General features: G+C 42.5%; 1 protein-coding gene across 1 annotated transcript in view; it reads right to left on the bottom strand.

Moving 5' to 3' along the window:
• Positions 1-7338: 7338 nt before the first annotated feature.
• The window catches only part of LOC101032809 (zinc finger and SCAN domain-containing protein 5C-like), a 30050-nt gene continuing 9430 nt past the window's right edge, over positions 7339-27958 (bottom strand). Inside the window, exon 2 of the mRNA XM_003924142.4 lies at positions 7339-9482. Within this exon, the coding sequence (XP_003924191.1) occupies positions 7951-9480 (1530 nt within the window). The 5' untranslated portion in view covers positions 9481-9482 and the 3' untranslated portion in view covers positions 7339-7950. The remainder of the gene's footprint in view (positions 9483-27958) is intronic.

The raw sequence follows: 27958 nt of genomic DNA, 5'->3' as shown, positions 1-27958 counted from the left end.
ACCCACCTTATCCTCCCAAAGTGCTGGGATTACAGGCATGAGCCACCATGCCCAGTCTAAAGGTATTTATTTATATCTGATTACAAGAATGATATATGGTTACTGTAGAAAATTCCAGAAGTATTATAACCAAAGAAAATGTATTTACTTTTTAAAAGCAGCTTTATTCAAATTAATACACAAACAAAAAACCAAATACTGCATGTTTTCACTTAGAAATGGGAGCTAGGCCAGGTGTGGTGACACACACCTGAAATCCCAGCACTTTGGGAGGCCGAGGCGGGATCATGAGGTCAAGAGATTGAGACCATCCTGGCCAACATGGTGAAACCCCATCTCTATTTTTAAAAAATTACAAAAATTAGCTGGGCATGGTGGCATGTGCCTATAGTCCCAGCTACTAGGGAGGCTGAGACAGGAGAATTGCTTGAACCCAGGAGGTAGAAGTTGTAGTAAGCCAAGATCACGCCACTGCACTCCAGGCTGGCAACAGAGCAAGACTCCATTAAAAAAAAAAAAGAAGAAGAAGAAATGGGAGCTAAACGTTGAACACACATGGACATGCATGTGGAACCAATAGGCACTGTGTACTACTGGAGGGTGGAGGAAGTAGGAGTGAGTTTAAAACTACCTATTAGAAGCCAGGTGCGGTGGCTCATGTCTGTAATCCCAGCACTTTGGGAGGCTGAGGTGGGTGGATCGTTTGAACCCAGGAGTTCGAGACCAGCCTAGCCAACATAGTGAAACCCCATATCTACTAAAAATAAAAAAACTAGCCGGGCATAGTGGTGTGCACCTGTAAACCCAGCTACTTGGAAGGCTGAGGCACAAGAATCACTTGAACCTGGGAAGCAGAGTTTGCAGTGAGCCGAGATCACACCGCTGCACTCCAGCCTGGGCCATAGAGCAAGACTCCATCTCAAAAAAATAAAATAAAATAAAATAAAAAACAAAAAACTACTCATTAGATACTATGCTTACTACCAGGGTGACTGGAGTCACACTCCAAACCTCAGCATCATGCAATGTTTCTGTGTAACAAATCTGCACATGACCCCCCTGTATCAAAATAAAAGTTGAAAAATAAATTAAAAAACAAATAATTGTGTCTCATCTTTATTGAGATACAATTCACATATCATACAACTCACCCATTTAAAGCATATAATCCAATGGTTTTTAATATTTCACTGAGTTGGACAACCATCACCACAATCCATTTTAGAGCATTTTCATCACCCAAGAAAGAAACTCCATAACCATTAGCAGTTATTTTCATTTTCTCTCCTTCCCAACCCTTGGTCCAGACAATCACTTATCTACTATTTGTCACTATATTTGACTATTCCATTTGCGTATTCTAGACTTTTTTTTTTTTTTTTTTTGAACAGGATCTTGTTCTGTTGACCAGGCTGGAATGCACTGGTGCAATCTCCACTCACTACAACCTCCACCTCTCAGGTTCAAGTGCTCCTCCCACCTCAGCCTCCTGAGTAGCCGGGACTCCAGGCATGCGCCACCACACCTGAATAATTTTTATATTTTTTGTAGAGATGGTGTTCTGCCATGTTGGCCAGCCTGGTCTCAAATTCCTGGACTCAAGCAATCAGCATGCCTCTCATGGTGCTGGGATTACAGGTGTGAGCCACCATGCTTGGTCTCAACTTTCTAACTGTAACTGTACAACATCTCCCCATTCCCTCCCTCCTCTTAACCACTCAAGCCTCTGGTAACCATCATTTGACTCAGTTCTTCTATAAAATTAGCTCTTTTAGGCTGGGTGCAGTGACTCACGCCTGTAATCCCAGCACTTTGGGAGGCTGAGGCGGGCAGATCACAAGGTCAGGAGTTCAAAACCAACCTGACTAACATGGTGAAACCTTGTCTCTACTAAAAATACAAAAATTAGCTGGGTGTGGTGGTGCACACCTGTAGTCCCAGCTACTCTGGAGACTGAGGCAGTAGAATTGCTGGAACCCGGGAAGCAGAGGTTGCAGTGAGCCAAGATTGTGCCACTGCACTCCAGCCTGGGCAACAGAGCAAGACTCCGTCTCAAAAAAAAAAAAAAAAAAAAATAGCTATTTTAGATTGCACATATGAGTGAGATGATGCAATATTCATCTTTCTGTGCCTGCCTTATTTCACTTAACATGTTTTCCAGGCTCATCCATGCTGTCACAAATGACAGGAGTTTACTCTTCTGTATAAATAAATAATATTCCATGGTGTACGTATACCATATTTTCTTTATCCATTCATCCACTGATGGACAACTAGGTTGATTCCATGCCTTGGCTATTGTGAATAATGCTGAAATAAACATGGGTATGCAGAATGTCTCTTCTATATAATTATTTCCTTTCCTTTGAGTAGATTCCCAGTAGTGGGGTTCCTGGATCAGAGCGTAGTTCTACTTGTACTGTTTCGAAGAACCTCCATACTGTACTCCATAGCAGTTGTCTCCTGGTTTACATTCCCACCAAGAGTCCGTAAGTATTCTCTTTTTTCTATATTCTGGCCAACATTTCTTTTTAAATTCAGGGGTACATGTGCAGACACGTGCAGGTTTGTTACATGGGTACATTGCATATTGCTGAGGTTTGGGTGCCTAATGATCCTGTTGCCCAAGTAGTGAACATAATACCTGACAGGTAGTTGTTCAGCCCATCTTCCCTTCCCTTCCTCCCCACTTTTGGATTCCCCAGTGTTTACTGTTCCCATCTTTGTGTCTGTGTGGACTTAATGTTTAGCTCCCACTTATAAGTGAGAACATGCAGTATTTGGTTTTCTGCTCCTGCATTAATGCACTTAGGATAATAGCCTCCAGCTGCATCCATGTTGCTGCAAACAACATGATTTCATTCTTTTGCATGGTTTTGCCAACACTTTTCTTTTGTCTTTTTGATAATGGCCATGCTAACTAGTGTCAGGTGATATCCCATTGTGGTTTTGATTTTCATTTCCCTGATGATTACTGATGTTCAGCGTTTTTTCATATACTTACTGGCAACTTGTATGTCTTCTGTGTCTTTTGCCCATTTTTTAATAGGGTTGCTTGCTTTTTTTTTTTTTTTTTTTGCTATTGAGTTCCTTGTATATTTTGGATATTAACCCTTTATCAGATATATAGTTTACAAATATTTTCTTCCACTCTGTAAGTTATCTCTTCACTCTGTTGTTTCATTTGTTGTACAGAAGCTTTTTGTTCCATGTAATTCCACCCATCTATTTTTGCTGTTGTTGCCTTTGTTTTGTGGTAACATCCAAAACGTTCTGGCACAGACCAAATTCATGGAGTTTCCTCTTATGTTTTCTTCTAGTAGTTTCATTGTTTCAGACCTTACATATAAGTTACTAATACATGTTGAGTTGATTTTTGTATATAATAGGAGATAAGGGTCTAATTCCATTCTTCTGTGTGTGGATATCGAGTTTTCCCAACACAGTTTTTAAGAGACTATCCTTTCCATTGTGTACTCTTGGTGCCTTGGTTGAAAATCAGTTGGCTATAACTGCATGGATTTACTTCTGGGGTCTCTGTTTTGTCCCATTGGTCTGTATGTCTGTTTTCAGGCTGTTTTGGTTACTATAACTTGGCAGCTTATTTTGAAATCACGAGGTCTGGTGCCTACAGCTTTACTCTTCTTGCTCAAGACCGCTTTAGCTATTTGGTGTCTTTTGTAGTTCTATACAAATTTTAGGATTGTATTTTCTATTTCTGTGAAGAATGTCATTGGTATTTTGATAGGAATTGTACTGAACCTATAGTCTGTTTTGGGTAGTAAAGACTTTTTTTTTTTAGACAGAGTCTCACTTTGTCGCCAGGCACCAGGCTGGAGTGCAATGGCACAATCTTGGCTCACTGCAACCTCTGCCTCCCGGGTTCAGGCAATTCTCTTGCCTCAGCCTCCCGAGTAGCTGGGACTACAGGCGCACGCCACCACGCCCAGCTAATTTTTGTATTTTTAGTAGAGACGGGGTTTCACCATGTTGGCCAGGATGGTCTCGATCTCTTGACCTTGTGATCCGCCCGCCTCGGCCTCCCAAAGTGCTGGGATTACAGGCTTGAGCCACCGCGCCCGGCTAGTAAAGACATTTTAATAATCTTCGTTTTTGCAATCTATGAACACAAGGTATTGTTCCATTTATTTGTGTCTTCAGTTTCTTTGATCAATGCTGTATACTTTTTGGTGTAGAGATCTTTCACCTTCTTGGTTAAATTTATTTATTCCTTTTTTTTTTTTTTTTTTTTTTTTTGAGACGGAGTTTCGATCTTGTTACCCAGGCTGGAGTGCAACAGCGCAATCTCGGCTCACCGCAACCTCCCCCTCCTGGGTTCAAGCAATTCTCCTGCCTCAGCCTCCTGAGTAGCTGGGATTACAGGCATGCACCACCATGCCCAGCTAATTTTTTGTATTTTTAGTAGAGATGGGGTTTCACCATGTTGACCAGGATGGTCTCAATCTCTTGACCTCGTGATCCACCCGCCTCAGCCTCCCAAAGTGCTGGGATTACAGGCTTGAGCCACCGTGCCCAGCAAATTTATTTATTCCTAAGTGTTACATTTCTTTTGTAGCTATTTTGTATGAGGTTACTTTCTTGTTTTTCAGACAGTTTGCTATTGGTGTATAGACACGTACTACCAATGTTTCTATGTTGATTTTGTATCCTGCAATTTTACTGAGTTTGTTTATTTAATAGTTTTTTGGTGGAGTCTTCAGGGTTTTTTCAATATAAAATCATTTCATCTGCAAAGAGAAACAATTTAACTTCTCCAACAAAGAAAATTCAAATCACCAATAACACCACTCTCCAGTGATAATCACTTCTGTTTTTTTTGTTTGTTTGTTTGTTTTGTTTTTGAGACAGAGGTTAGCTCTTGTTACCCAGGCTGGAGTGCAATGGCGCGATCTCGGCTCACCGCAACCTCCCCCTCCTGGGCTCAGGCAATTCTCCTGCCTCAGCCTCCTGAGGAGCTGGGATTACAGGCATGCACCACCATGCCCAGCTAATTTTTTGTATTTTTAGTAGAGACGGGGTTTCACCATGTTGACCAGGATGGTCTCGATCTCTTGACCTCATGATCCACCCGCCTCGGCCTCCCAAAGTGCTGGGATTACAGGCTTGAGCCACCGCGCCCGGCTTTTTTTTTTTTTTTAAATATACTTCCAGCCTTTTTTGTTTCCGTTTTTTTGTCTGTTTGTTTTTTGAGACAGAGTGTCACTCTGTTGGCCAGGCTGGAGTGCAATGGCACAATCTTGGCTCATTGCAACCTTCGCCTTCCAGGTTCAAGCAATTCTTCTGCCTCAGCCTCCCAAGTAGCTGGAATTACAGGTGTGTGCCACCACACCTGGCTAATTTTTCATATTTTTAGTTGAGACGGGGTTTCACCATGTTGGCCAGCCTGGTCTCGAACTCCTGATCTCAGGTAATCCACCCACCTTGGCCTCCCAAAGTGCTGGGATTCCAGCCTTTTTTTACAAGCACAAATAATTTTTTGAAACAAAATGGATTATGTTGCACACACTTGAATTATTTATGATTCTTTGAATACAAGCAACTTCAATCAGATTAACTTTTAAGTATTAACTAATTAATTCAATACCTTACAATGTACAAATAATTTCATAGCATTAAAAAAAAAAAAAAAAAAAAACAGATAAGCTGGCCAGGCTCAGTGGCTCATGCTTGTATTTTCAGCACTTTGGGAGGCTGAGGTGGAAGGATCACTTCTTGAGCTCAGGAGTTTGAGACCTGTCTGGGAAACATGTTGAAACTCCATCTCTACTAAAAATGCAAAAAAAAAAAAAAAAAAAAAAAAAAGCTACTGTTCTCAAGATATGGGGATATAAGGTCACTCCCAAGTCTGGGTCTGTTTAGTAAACATTATCAACTGTTCCCTTAACTGTAAACATCTAGAGGCTATGAATACCTAACTTTCTGGGTATGCAGCCCAGCAAGTCCCAGCCTCATTTTCCTAGCCCTTATTCGAGACAGGGTCGCTCTAGTTTGAACACCTGACAGTGGTGTGCACCTGCAGTCCCATCTACTCAGGAGGCTGAGGTGGGAGGATAGACTGAGCCTGCGAGGTTCAGGCTGCAGTGAGCTACAGTTGTACCACTTCACTCCAGCCTGGGTGACACAGCAAGACATTGCCTTGAGAAAAAAAAAAAAAAAAAGAAAGAAAAAAAAGGAACTCACATTTGGAAATTTTTGTTTGATAGCCTGGAATTTAACTTTACAGTAGGATGGTAAGCTGCACAAATGAACACAACCCCACAGTGTACACAGGTTTATTATGTTTTAAATAGACCATCTGTATATGTGCTCAAGTTTGCAACTAAAATTAATAAGGTCGTGTTACAGCTTTAAAATCCATGCAGGAACGTTTTCAGGAAGCAAAGCGCTATGGTATTATCTAATGGTAGGTTCTGAGGCAGGCCTACAGCTGGGCTGCATTTACTTGGCACGATATGCTTTCTGTGTCCCAAGGATTCTCTTGGGACATACTGACTTACCTGGAGAGGTGAACAAACTCACTGGAGAATGCAGCCTACACCCCAGATGTGCATTTACCTTTACACACAACAGCAGGACAGAGAAGCTGTGCTTGGCATAGGGCCAGGCAAGCCGTTGACAGCAGGTTAAGAAGGAGAACTCTGCAAATAGACCACAGAGTCTCAGGACTGGGTCTACTCACTAGCTTCCTAACATTCTGGCAGAGAGTGGCATTCTTTATAAGGTAAGAAAGAAATTTTCCCTGATTTGGATCTAGAAAGTTTTATGCCTAAAATAAATATGATTCATGTCCTGGGAAAGCTTGGTTCTGATGAACTCTGTGTCCTTGGCTGACTTATACCTCCCTCACCCCTTAAAATCTGACTTCTGATTCAGGGGTGAAAACTCTTAACGTTTATTTTCAAGGTCCAGGAAGACCTGGACCCTCAGAAAGTCACTCAAGAGGAACCAGTCTTTGGGACAGAATTATGCAGCTTATGTCCCAAGTTTGTTTGAGCTCCAATGATCAGAAAAGCATAATTCTATGGTTTTCCCCTTTTTACTCTACCACTGGAAGTCCCCTAACTTTACTTACCAGTATTTCCCTGAAGCTATAAAGCCAAGCTATTTTGTTCCCCTTAAGTCAGGAATGTTTTAATATGTAAATACGAATTCCACAGAGATTTTGCTTGACTAGTATAGTTTTAAGCTGTCAAATTAGTTCAGTGAATTAAGTAAACTTCATTAACTGATTTTTTTTTTTTTTTTTTTTTTTTTTTTGAGACGAAGTGTCGCTCTTGTTACCCAGACTGGAGTGCAATGGCTCAATCTCAACTCACCGCAACCTCCGCCTCCTGGGTTCAGGCAATTCTCATGCCTCAGCCTCCCGAGTAGCTGGGATTACAGGCACGCGCCACCATGCCCAGCTAATTTTTTGCATTTTTAGTAGAGACGGGGTTTCACCATGTTGACCAGGATGGTCTCGATCTCTTGACCTCGTGATCCACCCGCCTCGGCCTCCCAAAGTGCTGGGATTAGAGGCTTGAGCCACCGCGCCCGGCCAACTGATTTCTTTTTAACTAAAAAAATTGTTTATTTGAAACAAAAATCTCCCCAGGCATTGCGTATTTAATCTGGACCCCCTACTTTGACAATTTTACTTTAGAGCAAAATAGTGGGTAACAGCATGTCAATCAGAAGCCTGTTTTTTGTTATAAAATATTGAAAAGTAGTAAGATGTTTGTTTATTGAAAGAACAGCAACACAAACTGAAACAAACCTATACAAAAACAATAGACATCATGAAACAGAAAACGAAAGTCAGTGGGGAGAATCAATATTGACTCAGACTCCTGGCAGTTTCTATCTAGGGCACTCCCTCTGTGTGCCAGGTGCCCTTCACGCGCCATATGTGCCATATATCATCTAATAACATCAGTGAAAAATCATCGCTCACATTCTCTTGGTGCAGAATACGTAGACCTGATTATGGAACCCCTGAGAAGTGGTTTCTGGATGTGTTTTCTGGTGGCGTTTTAATGTTTCAGGCCGACCAAAGGCTCTTGGACACTTGGAACATTTATAGGGTTTCTCTCCAGAGTGGATGCGCTTGTGCTGGTTCAGGTTCTTCCTGTAGGTGAAAACTTTATTGCAGTCTTTACATTCATAGGGCTTCTCCCCTGTGTGGCTCCTCTTGTGACATTTCAAGGAGAACATCCTGGTAAACCGCTTGTAGCAGACGTCACACATGTAGGGCTTCTCACCAGTGTGGATTCGCTGGTGAACTCGGAGGTCTGAGAGCTGCATGAAGTGCTTCCCACAGAGATTACATTGAAAGCGTCTCTCTCCTGTGTGTGATCTCTTGTGGATGACTAGCTTGCCGTAATACTTAAACCTTTTATTGCACACATCACATGCAAGGGGTGACAGTGCCATGGCTTCTTGGCCAACGGGCTGACTGACTGCACCTGCAGGGCCTGGGGAATGAACTGGATTTATCCTAGCTTGCCCCGGGCTGTCTGTGTTGCCCACAAGTGAGGCTCCTCCTTGAGGCCCATCTTGGGAAATGGAGGAAGCATCTGGTTTGCTTCTTTTGGGACCTCTCAGATTCAGAGAGTCTCCTCTGCTCTCGCTGTGAGCTGAAGCTTCTCTCTCCACAATGCAAGCACCAGGTATGTCAGCATCCACATTTTCCACAGAGGCTTTTTTTGGTTCCTTCCCTTCCTTTGCTCTCACCACACCTGTGGGACCCTTTGGAAGCTGAGGCTCTGAAGATGTAAGTCCTGTGTTCTCTTCCCTGTCTACATTCAGATCCTTCTCCAAGATCAGCTTGGGTCTCAGAGCCTTTGGGTCACCTTTTATGACAATAGTCTCTGGCAGCGGGAAGTCCTCTTCCTGCCCCCTGGACAGTGCAGGGATCCTGGGAAAGGTCTGTAGCTCTTGGCTGGCCTGGCCTTCACCTGGAGGCATCTCATTCACAGAGGAGGCGCGCTGGCTGGACACGTCTTTTAGATCATCGCTGACACTGGTGGGGGCTTCGGGCATCTCAACATCTGAGTCCTGCGTAAGATACTCCTTGCCAAGCAAGTTGACCACAGACCATTTCTTGGGTTTCCTGTTATTTCGTAGCAGGTCCTCCAGGTCTTTGCAGCTCTGCACACCGTTCATCATGACTAAGACCTGGAGCTCCTGGGGCATGGAGATCATGAACTGCTCCATCACCAGCATGTCCAGGATCTGCTCTTTGGTGTGTAGGTCAGGCCTCAGCCACAGATGGCACAGCTCAGTGAGTCTCCTCAAAGCCTGGATGGGGTCCAACTCTTCCGGGCAGCTGAACATCCTGAAGTTCACGTGACATGTCTCAGGGTCTCGGTCATGATTTTCAAGTTGAGTTTCCTCAGATGCCACAGACCGTGGCAGCTCTGTCCCAGGGCTGTTGCAGGGTTCTTGCTGACCCCAAGAGGGTGTGCAGTTTGCAGCCATATCTAGTGGAGAATATTTTAATCAGTCTCTAAGGAAGCTCTTCCAGTAGCTGGTGTCTAATTGGGACCTATCTACACAGGACTCCTTTGGTTTTCCTCAGTAATAGAGTCACTGTTTGTTCAGAAGTCTCCTTCCTGCTTTCTGCCTCCAACCTCCCTGCATCTGGGATGCACGCTCCTGATTTTTTTTTCTATTGCAAATTAATATGCGGGTCATCCCTTCAGATATGTGTGTTTTAGGCTGGGCACGGTAGCTCACACCTGTAACCCCAGCACTTTGGGAGGCTGAGGCAGGTGGATCATCTGAGGTCAGGAGTTCAAGACTGGCCTGGTTAAAAGAGTGAAACCCTGTCTCTACTAAAAAACACAAAATTTAGCCATGCGTGGTGGCAGGCACCTGTAATCCCAGCTACTTGGGAGGCTGACGCAGGAGAATCTCTCGAACCTGGGAGGCAGAGGTTGCAGTGAGCCGAGATCATGCTACTGCATTCCAGGCTGGGCGACAGAGCAAGGCTGTCTCAAGGAAAAAAAAAAAAAAAAAAGATACGTGTGTTTTAAACTTTATGCATAGTATCAATCAGTTATGTGATAAAACCATTAAATTGCTCAAAAAAAGCATTCTTAACTCATAAGATTAACCAAGTTTCTTTAAACAAGGCCAGTTTTTTTTTTAATAGATTTGACAAAATGTTTGAATAAAAAAATTAAAAATCACTAAAAATAAACAACAGGAGATTCAATTCACAGCAACCAATTAGAAGAGGCCCAGTTTACCTCAGCCAGCATAAGGAAGTCCCCTCTGTTTTAACCCTGTAAGAAAAGTAACTTTGTAACAAACAATTTGCTTTTTGTTCCTTGTTTCTGCTTTCTTTAGCCTTCTACCTATAAAGCCTACCTCCTACTCTCAGCTAATCAGAACACCTTTCTAATTTTAGAAGGGATGCTGTTCCATTCACCAATCGCTAAATAAAAGCTAATTAGATTTAAATGAATGTCAAAAAATTTTGACATACATATATATGCATGATACAAGTATCACAAGCACTTCATAAAACAGATACAGTAGATGTAATAGAACATAGTAATTGTGGCCGGGTGCTATATTTCACACCTGTAATCCCAGCACTTTGGGAAGCTGAGGCAGGTGGATTACCGAGAGTCAGGAGTTCAAGACCAGCCTGGCCAACATGGCAAAACCCTGTCTCTACTAAAAATACAAAAATTAGCTGGGCATGGTGGTGGACGACGGTAATCCTAGCTATTTGGGAGGCTGAGGCAAGAGAATTGCTTGAACCTGGGAGGCAAAGGTTGCAGTGAGCCAAGATCGTACCATTGTACTACAGCCTGGGCAACATGAATGAAACTCCACCTCAACAAAAAAATAAAAAAATAAAAATATATAGAAATTGCAGTATTTGGAGTAATTTTCTGAACAGTAAGCTCATTATCCTTTTTTCTTAAGTTGCATTTAGTATTCATGTTTATTTCTTATGATATGGAAAAATGACATCCATAGGGCATTTTTTTCTTCCAAATAATGAAAATATCCTGTGAAATATTAGGAAATTTATAACTATCTTTTGAGGTTTCTGATTTTCTTTCTGCTTAGTGGCTTATTTCTAGTTATAAAATAGCTAAATAAAAATAGAACTCTGAGAAATTCCACTACTTACATAAACACTTATAACTTCTGTATACACAATTTACATTTCTTCTTTCACACAGTGATAATTGGAATTCCAAGGAAATATACCCCCCAAAAAAAGAGAATCTATTGTTAAAATCATATTCACTACAGTGATTACTTAGTTTATATCAATATGTGGTATTTAGACTTCCTGGGGCTGTGTGCTAACATGCAGATTCCAGGACCTCACCTCATGAATTCTGTTTTCAGTATGTTGGGTGGAACCAGAAATCTGTATTTTAATAACACTGTCATGTTATTTTTATGCCCAATGAAATTAAAAAGCCACATATTTAAGAGACATTTGTTGTATTTTTCTTTTTTTTATTTGTTGTATTTTTCTCATGAATCAATTTCATACCTAATTTTGCCTCGAATATTTAAAATTTTTTTCTTTAAAAAAATTTCCCAAGCTGTATAAGTTTCAAGTACCACAAAAACCTCAATCTACTTCTGCTACAGGTGAGCTTGTAATTAATATTTTTATATTTCTTTTTTTTTTTTTTTGAGACGGAGTTTCACTCTTGTTACCCAGGCTGGAGTGCAATGGCGTGATCTCGGCTCACCGCAACCTCCACCTCCTGGGTTCAGGCAATTCTCCTGCCTCAGCCTCCTGAGTAGCTGGGATTACAGGCACGTGCCACCATGCCCAGCTAATTTTTTTGTATTTTTAGTAGAGACGGGGTTTCACCATGTTGACCAGGATGGTCTCGATCTCTTGACCTCGTGATCCACCCGCCTCGGCCTCCCAAAGTGCTGGGATTACAGGCTTGAGCCACCGAGCCCGCCCCATTTTTTTTTTTTTTTTTTTTGAGACGGAGTTTCACTCTTGTTACCCAGGCTGGAGTGCAATGGCGCGATCTCGGCTCACCGCCACCTCCGCCTCCTGGGTTCAGGCAATTCTCCTGCCTCAGCCTCCTGAGTAGCTGGGATTACAGGCACGTGCCACCATGCCCAGCTAATTTTTGTATTTTTAGTAGAGACGGGGTTTCACTATGTTGACCAGCGGTCTTGATCTCTTGACCTCGTGATCCACCTGCCTCAGCCTCCCAAAGTGCTGGGATTACAGGCTTGAGCCACCGCGCCCGGCTCCGCCCCATATTTTTGTATTTCTAAATGATACCCACAGATCATGTAATTCAAAGAAACATGATGAAAACCTTGGAAAATTTCCAAAGGGGGATGTGAAGAGGCTACATCTAAAATAATGAGGTCTAAATGCAGCATGTTTCCAGAAGTTGCTACCTGTGCAGAAGGGTCCACAGCCATCAGTTCTCAAGCATGAGTGTATGGAAGAGGTGTCAAGTTACATGGTCACGGGAACAGCTGACCTGTAGTGCCCTTTGGAGAACCACTCCTAGTACAAATTAAGGTATTTGATTAGATGGTATTTTGTAACTGACTAGAAGTTTCTCTCTCATACTATTCCAGTACTGACTGCACTCATCCCAAATTTGGACTGAGGTTAAAAATTAGAAAGAAAAAAAAAACAAAACAAAAAGGCTGGTACAGTGGCTCAGCCTGTGATCCCAGCACTTTCAGAGGCTGAGGCAGGTGGATCACTTGAATCAGGAGTTTGAGACCAACCTGGGCAACATGACGAAAACTGGCTCTACTAAAAATACAAAAATTAGCCAGGCATGGTTGTAAATACCTGTAGTCCCAGCTACTCAGGAGAACTGCTTGAACCTGGGAGGTGAAGGCTGAAGTAATTCAAGATCATGCCACTGCAGTCCAGCCTGGGCCATGGAGCAAGACTGTTAAAAAGAAAAAAAGACAAAAGAGGGCCAGGTGCGGTGGCTCACACCTATAATCCCAGCACTTTGGGAGGCCAAGGCAAGTGGATTGCTTGAGCCCAGTTCAATACCAGCCTGGCCAACATGGTGAAATCCTGTCTACTAAAACCACAAAAATTAGCCAGATATGGTGGTGTGTGCCTGTAGTCCCAGTTACTCGGAAGGCTGAGGCAGGAGAATTGCTGGAATCCAGGAAGGAGGCAGAGGTTGCAGTGAGCCGAGGTGGCACCAATGCACATCAGCCTGGGCGGGCGACAGAGCAAGCCTCTGTCAGACAGAAAGAAAGAAAGAGAGAGAGAAAGGAAAGAAAGAAAAAGAAAAAAAAAAAGAGAGAGAGAGAAATATTGCATATGCACTAGATACATCAACCATCATCTTCCCACCCATGACCTACTCAAAGAGAATCTGTCCTCTACCTGCAATCACAGTGGTCATACTTATCTCAGGTGACCCACAAACAACTGATTCAGGGTGAGCCAATTCTATGTTCTCCTTTGAAAAACTGTTCCTATTGTGCAGAGAAGTTCTCATGTGTAGGTGCATTGGGACAAACATGACACCATGACAAATCAAAGCCTTGCGTCAGAGTTATGGGAGAGCAAACCTCGAGAACCTTGCAAAGATCAGAAAGAATGAGATACATGACAGTTTTCACAAAAAGCATTTTTTAAAAAAGAATGAGATAGAGAAGGAACAAATGGACATACCTAGGGAAGCAGAGATGAGAGATCATCTGATCCTAAAAAGGGTATCTGTTGGATGACTACTTCCTATGCAATAGGATTCTGTATTCCGGAATGAGATTATTAGATATGCCTCTGAATCGCCTGAATAAATACCCTTCCTGGCTGGGCGCAGTGGCTCATGACTGTAATCCCAACACTTTGTGAGGCCCAGGTGGGTGGATCACCTGAGGTTGGGAGTTCGAGATCATCCTGACCTACATGGAGAAACCCCGTCTCTACTAAAAATACAAAATTAGCTGGGTGTGTAGCACATGCTTGTAATTCCAGCTACTTGGGAGGCTGAGGTAGGAGAATCACTTGAACCCAGGAGGCAGAGGTTGTGGTGAGCCGAGATCACACCACTGCACTCCAGCCTGGGCAATAAGAGAGAAACTCCATCTCAATCAATCAATCAATCAATCAATCAATGCCCTTTCTGTCTACACCCAAAGCGTTGTGCTGAGGAAGTTTTGGTTCTTATCAGCAGAGATCTCTAGTTAAGACAATGGTGCACTTATCAGCCACAGGTTTCAGAGTAGTTAAGGAAGGAAGTACACATCCTGTGGAATATGAGGCTGCCTGTGGAATGCAAGTAGAGCACTGAAGCTCAGACAGGCGGCATTAAAGGAACAGGCTGCTGAGGACAAGGCATGCAGCTAGGGTAATGAGATCCCTAAACAAGAAGACTCCCTGTCTACAAAGAGTAAAGTGAAGGGCACTCAAAAGTATTGAGATTTTTAGCTACCTAAGAAAGGGGTACATTCAGCTTCCTAGTCTTACTAGCATTAGTTATATTTTTAATATATTATAGTGTAAATGTACATTCAAGATAAGGTGATGAAAAAGTCAAAATCTGGCTATTTGTGATAGTCAAAACACAGGTTGCATTTTTGGCAGGGACAAATGGCATAGGGATCACAGCATAGAGAGAGATTAGATCAAAACTCTTTTTATTTTTCTGGGGCCGGGCGCGGTGGCTCAAGGCTGTAATCCCGGCACTTTGGGAGGCCGAGGCGGGTGGATCACGAGGTCAAGAGATCGAGACCATCCTGGTCAACATGGTGAAACCCCGTCTCTACTAAAAATACAAAACATTAGCTGGGCATGGTGGCGCGTGCCTGTAACCCCAGCTACTCAGGAGGCTGAGGCAGGAGAATTGCCTGAACCCAGGAGGCGGAGGTTGCGGTGAGCTGAGAGCGCAACATTGCACTCCAGCCTGGGTAACAAGAGCGAAACTCCGTCTCAAAAAAAAAAAACAAAACACTTTTTATTTTTCTTACTGCCTCCATCTACCTGCTCTGAATACTAGTGGGAACTCCGCAAGAATTGAATAGTTGAAGCACCAACTGCTAGTTACTGCCTTTTTTTTTTTGAGACAGAGTTTCGCTCTTTTTGCCCAGGCTGGAGTGCAATGGCGCAATCTCAGCTCAGTGCAACCCCTGACTCCTGGGTTTAACTGATTCTCCTGCCTCAGCTTTCCGAGTAGCTGGGATTACAGGCATGTGCCACCATGCCTGGCTAATTTTGTATTTTTAGTAGAGACACGGTTTCTCCATGTGAGTCATGCTGGTCTCAAACTCCCAAACTCAGGTGATCTGCCCACTTCAGCCTCCCAAAGTGCTGGGATTACAGGCGTAAGCCACTGCACCCAGCCAGTTATTGCCTTTTAAAAATTATTATTATTGTTTTTGAGACAAGGTCTCATTTTGTCACTCAGGCTGGAGTACAGTGGGCGCAATCTTGGCTCACGTAGCCTCAACCTCCTAGGTTCTAGCAATCCTCCCACCTCAGCCTCCCCAGTAGTTTGCTTAGGCTAAGACACATGCCACCACACTTGGCTAATTTTTATATTTTCTGCGGAGATGGGGTTTCACCATGTTGCGCGGGCTGGTCTCAAAATCCTGGGCTCAAGTGATCCACCTGTCTTGGCCTCCCAAAGTGCTCATATTACGGGGCATGAGCCCGGTAATATTTGGATGCCCAGCCTCTAAAAAAATGTTTTTAAGGGATCTAGATGACATTACAGCATGTGGGCCTGGCGCAGTGGTTCATACCGGTAATCCCAGCATTTGGGAGGCTGAGGTGGGTGATCACTTGAGGCCAGGAGTTCAAGAGCAGCCTGGCCAGTATGGCAAAACCTTGTCACTACTAAAAATACAAAAATTAGCTGGGTGTGGTGACACATGCCTGGAATCTCAGCCACTCAGAAGTCTGAGGCAGGAGAATCCCTTGAACCCAGGAGGCAGAGGGTTCAGTGAGCCAAGATTATGCCATTACACTCCAGCCTGGGTGACAGAGTGAGACTCTATAAGTAAGAGAAGAGCACAGAAGATGTTCAGAGAGATAATATGTATATCACTGCAGAGAAACCTAGCTCAAGGGAAACAAACAGAGTCCTGGGAGGTGAGATAGATCCACTAGATCTGAATAGGATCTTAGAATAAAGATGAGAGCTAAAAATACTTAGGAAAAGTCACAGGGCATGGTGGCTCACAGCTATAATCCTAGTACTTTGGGAGGCTGAGGCCAGAGGATTACTTGAGGTCAGGAGTTTGAAATCAGCCTGGGTAACATAGTGAGATCCATCTCTAAAAAAAACCCAAAAAATTAGCCAGGCATGGTAGTACACACCTGCAGTCCCAGCTACTTTGGAGGCTGTGGCAGGAGGATCACTTGAGCCCAGGAGGTCTAGGCTGCCGTAAGCTAAGATCACAGCACTGCAATCCACCCTGGGCGACAGAGTGAGACCTTGTCTCAAAAACAAAACAAAATAAAAACCAAAGTGGGAACCTGCTGTAAAATGAGGTACAATTATAAGCAGAGTAAATGTAAGGGGAAATAGGGAAGATAAACGCAGAAAATAATTGACAAGAGCCAAAGTATATCGGTGATAATAGTGTTTTGAATTTTCCCTTGAGGAAGAAATCATTTGGGGATCTCCAAAAACCTTAAACATAGTAAAACCAAAAGGCTAAGATCCTAGTTTGTCTTAGTCAGTTTGGGCTTCTGTAACAAAATCACCACATAATGGGTAGCTTAAGCAACATTTATTTCTCATAGTTTTGGAGACTGAGAAGTCCAAGATCAAAGCCCAAGCAGATATCTGGTGAGGGTCTTTTCCTGGCTTGTAAATAGGTGCCTTTTGCTGTATGTTCACATGGCTGACAGATCATCTCTGTCACATCTCTTCTTTTAAGTGCACTAATCCCATTCACAAGGGCTCCATCCTCTTGACCTAAGTACCTCCTAAAGTTCCCATCTCCAAATACCATACCATGACACTAGGGATTAGGATTCAACATATGAATTTTGGGGGACACAAATATCCAGTCAATAGCAGAGCTGTCAGAAAAACAGTAGGAGGCATTCAACTCTACTATGTCAGAATAATTTCACACCAAAATATTGGAAAATGGTAGACCTGGCTATGAGATTTGGGCATTTACTTCCTTAGCATCTAGTCTAGTTAAATCCTGAAGAATTGTAAGGCACAAACCTAACCCAACATTGGAATAGATCAAAAATGTCCTCTGAATTACATCCTTAAGACTTCATGGGTAATTTTAATCCAGACATATTTTAATTTTTTTTTTTTTGAGATGGAATCTCAGTCTGTCTCCCAGGCTGAAGTGCAGCAGTGCAATCTTGGCTCCTTGCAACTTCTGCCTCTTGGGTTCAAGCGATTCTCCTGCCTCAGCCTCCTGAGTAGCTGGGATTACAGGCACACACTACCACACCCAGCTAATTTTTGTATTTTTAGTAGAGATGGGGTTTCACCATGTTGGCCAGGCTGGTCTTTAACTCCTGATCTCAGGTGATTTGCCTGCCTTGGCCTTCCAAAGTGTTGAGATTATAGGCGTGAGCCACCATGCCCTGTCAGAAAATTTTAATTGTTACACAAAATATTTTCATAATTGTTCCCAATTTCCCCTTAAAATTGTGATCACTACACAATAGGAATACTGTGTTTGTAACATTATCTCCTGGTTTTGTGGTCAGCTTACTATTTTAATTCAGTCCAAGGCCCTATATTGAGAGTTGGTGCTCAATAAATATTTGTATACTTGTTTATTGAATAAGATAGGGTCACATAACTACAGCTTTTACTAGCTAATGGGGCTTGCAAAAATCATCTGATACTAGCATCTGTCTGAACCATATACTGTATTATGTTGTGTTTATTGAAGAATAATTTATTGCACTCTGGATCTTAAAATAAAGTCCCTATATTTCACTTTGAAAAATGTCTAAAAGAAAAATAAATGGAGACTCTACTGAAAAGGCCTAATGTCACCGACTTGGTGGCAAATACAACATGGAATGATGGTCTGGGGAGGATGCTTCATCCTTAGCAAGGAGGATACTATTCCTCCCTGCCACTTCTCTGTGGGTCCTACTCAGAAAAGAGGCTTGAGAAAAAGGCTATTGAATATTTGTAAGTAGCAGTTCATAAAAACCCAGTTAATGCTGAAGAAACAAGTTGGTGGATCTAACTAAATAAAAAGTTGTTTCTGATAAGAAAAATGAAACTTAGAAAATCAAATAATGAAGACCAATTTCAAATGTTGTCTTCAGGCACAATGCTTTTTCCTTATCTCTTTCTTAACCATCGTAAATGAAGACTCTCTATTTAATAGAATTTTATATTTCTACTTCTCTTTTGACAGAAAATGAATTTCTCTCTTAAAAAGTAAAAGTTACATTTAACATATGAGCTTTGCTGCAGTCTAGAAAGTAGAGCAAATTGGAATAGGATGAGAGAGAGAAAAAGGAGAGAAAGAGGAGAATGCCTTGGAATTCACAGTAGTGAGTAGCGTGTTTGTAACATTATCTCCCGGTTTCATGGTCAGCTTGATTTCTTTGGAATGACCTGAACTGGGCAGGGAACTCACTCTGAATAGTTTTGAGTTAAAGTGTCCAGCACGTTCCAGGGGTTGTTGAAGTCATGTCACATTAAATGTTACCTGACCCAGCACCACAGAAGTTGACGGGAGCATAAGAGCTAAGAACTGCAAGAAAATGTGTTGACATAAAATTTAACACTGCTCTTTGGTTTAAAATGTATATCAAACTTATAAAATTCAACATGTACTATTTGACATTCACATTTTATAAATGCAATTTTAATTCAGTGACTAATGAGAACTTGGCGAATAACTACCTGGGTTTTTGAACAATTTGAAGAGCCAAAATAGTAATATATTTAAAGGCAAAGGCAAATAACAATATGCTATACATAAATATTGGCCAGGCACCATGGCTAATGCCTGTAATCACAGCACTTTGGGAGGCTAAGGCAGGTGGATCACCTGAGGTCAGGAGTTCGAGACCAGCTTGACCAACAAGGTAAAATCCCGTCTCTACTAAAAATACAAAAATTAGCCGGGTGTGGTGGCAGGCGCCTGTAGTCCCAGCTACTTGGGAGGCTGAGACAGGAGAATTGCTTTAACCTGAGAGGCAGAGGAGATACATATATATATCAAGGTGACCCTCTTTAGAAACCTATTAAAGGATTGTAACACCAGCAGAGACAGGATTCCACTTCACTTCACTCCCCCATTACCTAGAATGACAGAGATACTGACCTCAAGGGACTCAAACTGGCATCAGCAATGGGGGACTGTGATGATTTGTAAGTACATTCTCTGAGACAGTGACCCCCTAGCGGCATGCCAAAGTCAGCGCATATCTGAGGAGTGTCAGTAAGACAGGTGTACCAGTGACCAGGCACAGAACAAAGAGATAGAGTTCTCTTCATGGCTGTCAAAAAAATCAAACTGTATTCTGAGACCTGCCAAGGGAAGGAGGAACTTTGAGTGCTGGGAGGATTGGAGAACTGGGGTGCCAGTATTTACACAGGTGGGGCTCAGAGCTAGAAATTCCTCTTGCCGTAATACTAACCTCTGAAGCTGCTGTAGAATATGAGGATATACTATATATTGATTACAGTCAACTTTACTGAATTGTTTAATGTAAATTGACTGGCTCAATACAAAAAAGGTCCTCAAAAAAATCTTTTGAAAAGATTTCCTAATGTTAGCCTTTAACTTCTAACATTAGAGATAACATTATCATTATGATAAAGTATCCTCGCTTTATCGATTTAGGTAATTACATTTTATTTTGGATCTTTTGTTTAAAATATATATCAAATTTATAAAATTCAACATGTACTATTTGAGATTCCCAGTATTATAAATGCAATTTTAATTCAGCGACAATGAGAACTTGGTGAATAACTATCTGGCTTTTTGAACAATTTTAAGAGCCAAAATAGTAATATCTTTAAAGGCAAAGGCAAATAACAATACACTACACAGAAATATAAAAGCAATACTATTACTAACATAGTTTTGTTTTTTCATATGAACAAGGTCCAGTTTCTATAACCTTAACTGCAGCTTTCTACAGTAAAGAATATGGTGTATGTATAATAGTGCATGTGGGAATAGCTGTCAAATGAAGTCTGGTCTATGTTCTACTCAACAATTCTCTGGATGAAAAAAAAATGACTTGTCATTCATATCACCCTTTTAACATTTATTGCCTATTTATATGTTTATTATAAATTCTTTTTTTTTTTTCTTTTGAGACAGAGTCTTGCTCTGTCTCCCAGGCTGGATTGCAGTGGTGCAATCTTGGCTCACTGCAACTTCTGCCTCTTGGGTTCAAGTGATTCTCCTGTCTCAGCCTCCCAAGTAGCTGGGATTACAGGTGAACACCACCCCACCCAGCTATTGTTTGTATTTTTAGTAGAGACAGGTTTTCACCATGTTGGCCTCGAACTCCTGACCTCAGGTGATCCACCTACCTTGGTCTCCCAAAGTGCTGCAATTATAGGCGTGAGCCACTGCACCCAGCCTGTATATTGTAAATTCTTGATAGTGGTTAAGAGGCCAAGTTTCAATGAACCTATACAAATTGATCAGTAGCCCCATCTAAAAGGCATGATGGAGAATGTTTGCTATTTGGGGAGGAGGGAAAGATCTCATAGAATATTGCAGTTTCTGCCACATAAAGATTGGTTCCTCTCACCATATTTCTCCCCCATTATTTTTTTTTCTCTTTATCTTACCTTAACCTCAAGTGTTCAGAAGACACTTTAGATTCTGGACTAGAATAGGCTGAGCATGGTGGCTCATGTCTGTAATCATCCTAGCACTTTGGGAGGCCGAGGCAGGCAGATCACTTGAGGCTAGGAGTTAGAGGCCAGCCTGAGCAACATGAGCAAAACCGCATCTCTACTAAAAATATTTTAAAAATTAGCCAGGTGTGGTGGTTCATGTCTATAGTCTCAGGTGCTCAGGAGGCTAAGGCATGAGAATCACTTAAGCCCAGGAGGCAGAGCTTGCAGTGAGCTGAGACCATGCCATTGCACTCCAGCCTGGCTGACAGAGCGAAACTGTCTCAAAAACAAAACAAAAAGATTCTGGAATAGAACTTATCTCATGCTTTAGAGTAGTGAGTTTGGGAATATGATTAATTTATTTCTTCAAAATGCAAGTCGTCATTAGTACGAGCAAGATTTAAGTCAAAATTAGCTGATCATTTTCTACGTGGGTTAATCCAAAGAGTTATTTAGTGTGGTTAGATACTTGAGTCTTAACTTTCTGCTGTCATACAGTTCAAATAAGTAACCTATTAATAATAGCTTCCAGAACACAATTAAAAGAAGAAAATTCCTTTGGAATGTATTACTTAGAGAATTTACAGAATATCACCCCCAACCCCCGGCAATCTTTCAAGGTAAAATAGGAAAAACTATCTTTCCAAGATGGTTTAATTTTATTAAAGACAAAAAGATGAATAAACTTTCAAAATCTTCTCTGAGAAAACTCCCCAAGTGACTGAAAAGACCCCCTTTTGGCCAACATGACTACAGAGAAACCTTAAAACTACGTTCCCAGGGCCATGACACAATGGGAGGTCCCACTTTTTATAGACTGTCCCTTGCTAACCACCATCAGGCTTCCTTCCCTACACGAAAAACAGAAACCAGCCCTTTCAAAACAATGGCTGCACTGCTGATTTTAACTAACCACCTGATGCTCACCTTCCTTTTTGCAGTTTCCACAAAACAACTGACCAGCATTTCTTCCTGATAAGAGACCACCAACCATGGCGTGGTTCTGGCCAGTCAATAGAGAATGTGCAGTGAAGGTTTTTGTGTCTTTTGCTTCAGCTTCTGACATCAGAGGGCCAGAAATGCCACCCTCGGATCATGCTAACACAGCCATTTTTTGAACATGGGACCCATTGGGAGACTTGAAGCTCGACTTCACATGCACATATTTCTCCTTTCATAAATATGCATGACTCCTCCTACAGCTTAATACGCATATTTAGCCTCCCCACTTAGCATAAAACTCTGTCTTACTCTTCCAACTCTCCAAGTGCGTTTCTGGCTTCTGGCTAGAGGCTACGCTTTTCATCCTGACAGAATGACTGTCTGCAAGCTGGTTCTTTATGAGAAATAAAGCTCTCCTTTCCAAGTTTATGAACCTTGTCATTCTTCAGCTGACACCTCTGTATACTAGGCACAGTGGCTCATGCCTGTAATTTCACTTACTCAGGAGGCTGAAGCAGGAGAATCAATTGAGCCCAGGAATTAGAGGCTGCAGTGAGCTATGACTGCACGCCACCCTGGGCAACAGAGACGAACCCTGTCTCCTAAAAACAAAACAAAACAAAAAACCCCAAATCTTCTCCATGTCAGTGATATATTTGTGTTGCTATATTAGAAAATAAATTAGTTTTTGTAAAATTTTATCCCTTGATGAAAAAATATATGTATATATTTTGAGACAGAGTCTCACTCTGTCACCCAGGCTGGAGTGCAGTGGCACACTCTTGGCTCACTGCAATCCCCACCTCCCAGGTTCAAGCAATTCTCATACCTCAGTCTCCTGAGTAGCTAGAACTACAGGCGTGTACCATTACACTTGGCTAATTTTTGTATTTGTAATAGAGGTGGGGTTGCACCACATTGGCCAGGCTGGTCTCGAATGCCTGACCTCAAGTGATCCTCCCGAACTCAAGTGATCCTCCCATCCCAGCCTCCCAAAGTGCTGGGATTATAGGAGTGAACCATTGCACTTGGCTGAGAAAACAATTTTTATCTGAGGAATACAAATCCTTTTAATTATCAGGCCCAGATAGACATTAAAATGAGATTGCAGTCATGCCTGATTCTTGCCTTCGAGCTGTGTGTTCATTTCTTAAAACTGCTTCCTATTGACACAAGTAGCTATAAATTAACCTATTAATGCTACACCAGATACTACACCAGATACATCCTATAGCTTAACAACATCCAGCCAATTACTAATCAATGTTATTTCTGTGAACCAATGCAAATTTCTGGCACATAATTTTGTATTAGTCTACTCCCTGTCTTGCTTTTTTGCCTTTAAAAATCCACCTTTAACTGCTGTTATTCAGAGTTGGGTATTCAGGGCAACTTGAATCTATGCTCTCAGGCTGCAATCCTCAATCTTTGCCCAAATAAACTCTCTATTTACATTAATTTTGCCTCAGCTTCTTCCTTGTAGGTTGACACCCTTCGTGCTATTTATGAAGCCTTTTTTCAATCACACTAAAGATGGAAATCACAATCTTGTAGGATTATCAGGATGGCATGGGGGTTGGGGATGGGGAGGATACCGAGTAGCACTGATGAACTGAAATTTACTTTTTTAGGAAATTAGCATCTCCCTTGAAGGATTCTGATGTCTTTACTCACAAACAAAATCTACTAATCCAACAGAACCCAGGAAATCACCTAGTGGTTTAATACTCATAAATCATATCATGTCGTTCTTAAGAGAGAATGTTAAGGATAGGATATGTCCATAAAACTAGCTCCTGCCGGGCGCAGTGGCTCACGCCTGTAATCCCAGCACTTCGGGAGGCCGAGGCGGGTGGATCGCGAGGTCAAGAGATCGAGACCATCCTGGTCAACATGGTGAAACCCCGTCTCTACTAAAAATACAAAAAATTAGCTGGGCATGGTGGCGCGTGCCTGTAATCCCAGCTACTCAGGAGGCTGAGGCAGGAGAATTGCCTGAACCCAGGAGGCGGAGGTTGCCGTGAGCCGAGATCACGCCATTGCACTCCAGCCTGGGTAACAAGAGCGAAACTCCGTCTCAAAAAAAAAAAAAAAAAAACAAAAAAACTAGCTCACAATCCTCCTATTCTGTTTTATGCTCTATTATGAGGTCTCAGCTTCCATTTACTCTGCAAGTCCAGTTCTGCTTTTTCTTCTAGCTTATTGGACCTTTTGTTCTACTGGTTTTCTAGATTCTGCTTCCTGTTCTCACCTAATAGGGTTTGTGCACAGATTTATAACCCAGATCACTTTTGGGTGGCCTCATAACACTCTCTAGCCCACTCCCAATTATGTGTTTTCTCCTGATGTTTCAAGTGATCCAAAACAGCTGTCTGGGACCAATGTGACTTTAAACTCTGAGGCTCTGAGAAAAATATTAAGGTTTCCTGTTCTATGTTAGCTACAGAGAGAAATCTCTCCAGCATCAAGGTTTAAATAGCTTTTCTTTTATGCACTCCCTGCAAAGAAATGAAGCTCGAACAATATTTATACCTTTTAAATCTCCTAGTCCAGATGGTCTACAAATTGGGTCCTTTAGTTCTCACCTACATTTCTTTCGTCTTTACTAAATTCACATTGCACTTTGGTAGTAGGGATATCTAAAAGTAAGCCCTGAAATTAGGCCTCAAAGAGAAAGAAAAAGTTAAAGTTAAGAAAGAGACTAGGAGAGAATATACAATAAAGATATACATATATATTTTTGAGGCAGAGTCTTGCTTTGTTGCCCAGGCTGGAGTGCAGTGGCACAATCTCCACTTACTGCATCCTCCACCTCCGGGGTTCAAGCAATTCTCCTGCCTCAGCCTCCCAAGTAGCTGGCATTACAGGCGCCTACCGTCACGCCCGGCTAATTTTACATTTTTAGTAGAGACGTGGTTTTGCCATGTTGGCCATACTGGTTTCGAACTCCTGACCTCAGGCAATCCACCTGCCTTCACCTCCCAAAGTTTTGGGATTACAGGCATGAGTCACCGCACCTGGCCAAAGAAAAATATTTTTGAAATCTAAGGCATCATATTGAGACACATGAAATGGCTAGGTGAGGTGGCTCATACCTATAATCCCAATATTTTGGGGGACCAAAGCAGGAGGATCAGTTGAGGCCAAGAGTTCAAGACCAGCCTGGGCAGCACGGCAAGACCCTGTCTCTACAAAAATTAGCAGGGCATGGTGGCTTGTGCCTGTAGTCCCAGCTACTTGGGATGCTGAGGTGGAAGGATCACTTGAGACCAGGAGGTCAGGTTGCAGTGAGCCAAGATTGTGCCACTGATCCTGCCAGGGTGACAAAGAGAGACCCTGTTCCCCACCAAAAGAGAAAACAGAAATATATGAAATGTATAAAAACAAAGATTAATTACTAAAAATATATGGACCAAAAGTATTGAAAGGAAAAAAACATCCAATTTGTCATTTGTCAAAAAAAGGTTGAAAATCAAGCATGATAGGCAAATACTCCAATATCCATTCCCTAAATAAATCAAACTGTTCTTTAGGACACCCACCTCACCTCATTCCTGCTACCAGTATCAGATGATCAAGGTCAAGTCTCTCAGAGAGTCACTGGTTAATTTTCATAAATCCAACAAAATGGCATTCAAAGCGCTTTGCAATCTGAACTGTAAATTGTCATTGTTGTAGAAGGTAGTAAGACAGTTAATTTTATGTGTGAACTTGTCTGAGCCACAGTGCTCAGATATTTGGTAAAATACCATTCTGGAGTTTCTTCATAGATGTTATTTTTTAATGGATGAGATTAACATTTAACTCAATATAATTTAAGTAAAGCATGTTACCCTCCATAAGAGTAGGTGTCATCCAATCAGTTGAAGATCTTAATAGAAGAAACACTGATTTCCCCTAAGCAAGAAGGAATTCAGCCGGGCGCCGTGGCTCAAGCCTGTAATCCTAGCACTTAGGGAGGCCGAGGCAGGTGGATCACGAGGTCAAAAGATCGAGACCATCCTGGTCAACATGGTGAAACCCCATCTCTACTAAAAATACAAAAAATTAGCTGGGCATGGTGGCACATGTCTGTAATCCCAGCTACTCAGGAGGCTGAGGCGGGAGAATTGCCTGAGCCCAGGAGGTGGAGGTTGCGGTGAGCCGAGATCACGCCATTGCACTCCAGCCTGGGTAACAAGAGTGAAACTCCATCTCAAAAAAAAAAAAAAGAAGAAGAAGGAATTCAGCTAGAAGACTGATTATGGCCTTGAAACTGCCACTCTGTCCTGGGTCTCCAGCCTAGCCTGCAGATCTTGAATTTACCAAGCCTCCACAATTGTGTGAGCCAATTCCTTAAATCTCTCTCTCGCTCTCCCTCTACACACACAAACGCACATGTGCATGCACACACGTACCCTATTGACTATGTTTCTCAGGAGAACCCCAATATAGACATAAAATCAAAGATTCTATAATAAGAAATATGAATTCAGGCCCTGGATCTGCCATCTACTAACTGTATATATTGGAAAAGTTACTTTACTTTGGAAGGCCAAGGTGGGTGTCACCTGAGGTCCAGAGTTCAAGACCAGCCTGGCCAACATGGTGAAACCCTGTCTCTACTAAAAATACAAAATTAGCTGGGAATGGTGGTGCATGCCTGTAATCTCAGCTACTCAGGAGGCTGAGGCAGGAGAATAGCTTGAACCAAGGACATGGAGGTTGCAATGAGCCGAGATCGTGCCACGGCACTCCAGCCTGGGCAACAAAAGCAAGACTCCAAATCAAAAAACAAACCAACAAATAAATTACATGGGAGTAAATGAGGCTGAGTGTGGTTGTGCATACTTGCACAACCCAGCACTTTGGGAGGCTGAGGTGGGAGGACTGCCTGAGGTCAGGAGTTTGAGACTAGCCCGGGCAACATAGTAAGACTCTGTCTCTACAAAAGAAATTAGCTGGGCTCCTGCTTGAGCCCAGGAGTTGAGGCTACAGTGAGCCATGATCACACCTCTGCACTCAGGCCCAGGCAACAGAGCAAGACTCTTGTCTCCAAATAATAATGATAACAAAAGTAATAAAATAAAATGGGAAGAAGTAATCCCTTTAGCTCTTTAGCCAGGTTAGATTGTATTCCATGTAATTCTCTTATTATCTCTATTCCTCTGTTCTTGCTACATCCTTTGCCTGTCATAGCTGTTCTTGTCCACTTAGATAACTGTTACTTTTCTTCCTGTACCTGTGACAGTTTTAAAATCAGCTCCATGAATTCTTTGATACTCTTCAAGTTTAATTCCTCTCCCATTCAGTATAGCCAAGACTTAGTGAGTTGCTTCTAATGAACAGAATATGGCAGCAGTTGCAGCTTCCATCTTGTCTCTCTCTGCCCTCCCCATCATCACTCGTTATATGTGAAGCCAGCTGCTTGATCTTGGACAGCCCTATGGAGAGGCCTAGCAGCAAGGAACTGAAGCTTCTGCCCACAGCCACTGACCTGGGAGGCAGATTCTCCAGCCCCTCCATGATTTCAGCCCCAGTCAACAAGTTCACTGAAATGTTACAGTAGATAGCTTGTCAGACATGGGCAGCGCAGAAGAGGGGCCCCCACACAAGGAATGTCAGGCAACCATAAGGTGATTATTTCTTGTTTTTTTTTCTTGTGTCCCTCCCCACAGCTATTTATTTATTTTTTTGAGACAGAGTCTTGCTCTATTGCCCAGGCTGGAGTGCAGTGACACGATCTTGGTTTACTCCAACCTCTGCCTCCCGGGTTCAAGCAGTTCTCTGCCTCAGGCTTCAGAGTAGCTGGAATTACAGACGCACACCACCACACCTGGCTCATTTTTGTATTTTTAGTAGAAACAGGGTTTCACCATGTTGGTCAGGCTGCTCTCAAATTCCTGACCTTGTGATCCACCCTCCTCAGCCTTCCAAAGTCCTAGGACAGGTGTCCCCAAACTACGGCCCGCGGGCTGCATGGGGCCCCCGCTGCACTTCAGGAAGGGGCACCTCTTTCATTGGTGGTCAGTGAGAGGAGCACAGTATGTGGCGGCCCTCCAACGGTCTGAGGGACAATGAACTGGCCCCCTGTGTAAAAAGTTTGGGGACACCTGTCCTAGGACTACAGGCGTGAGCCACCGCACCTGGCCCAGGTGATTATTTCAACGGTCTCGCTAAAATAATAATTGGTTGCAGCCAGTGCCAGGGAAAGAGTTTCCCAA

The sequence above is a fragment of the Saimiri boliviensis genome, chromosome 3 (assembly GCF_048565385.1).
Source record: "Saimiri boliviensis isolate mSaiBol1 chromosome 3, mSaiBol1.pri, whole genome shotgun sequence".
Taxonomy (NCBI): Eukaryota; Metazoa; Chordata; class Mammalia; order Primates; family Cebidae; genus Saimiri; species Saimiri boliviensis.
This window is presented reverse-complemented; position numbering and strand designations above follow the sequence as displayed.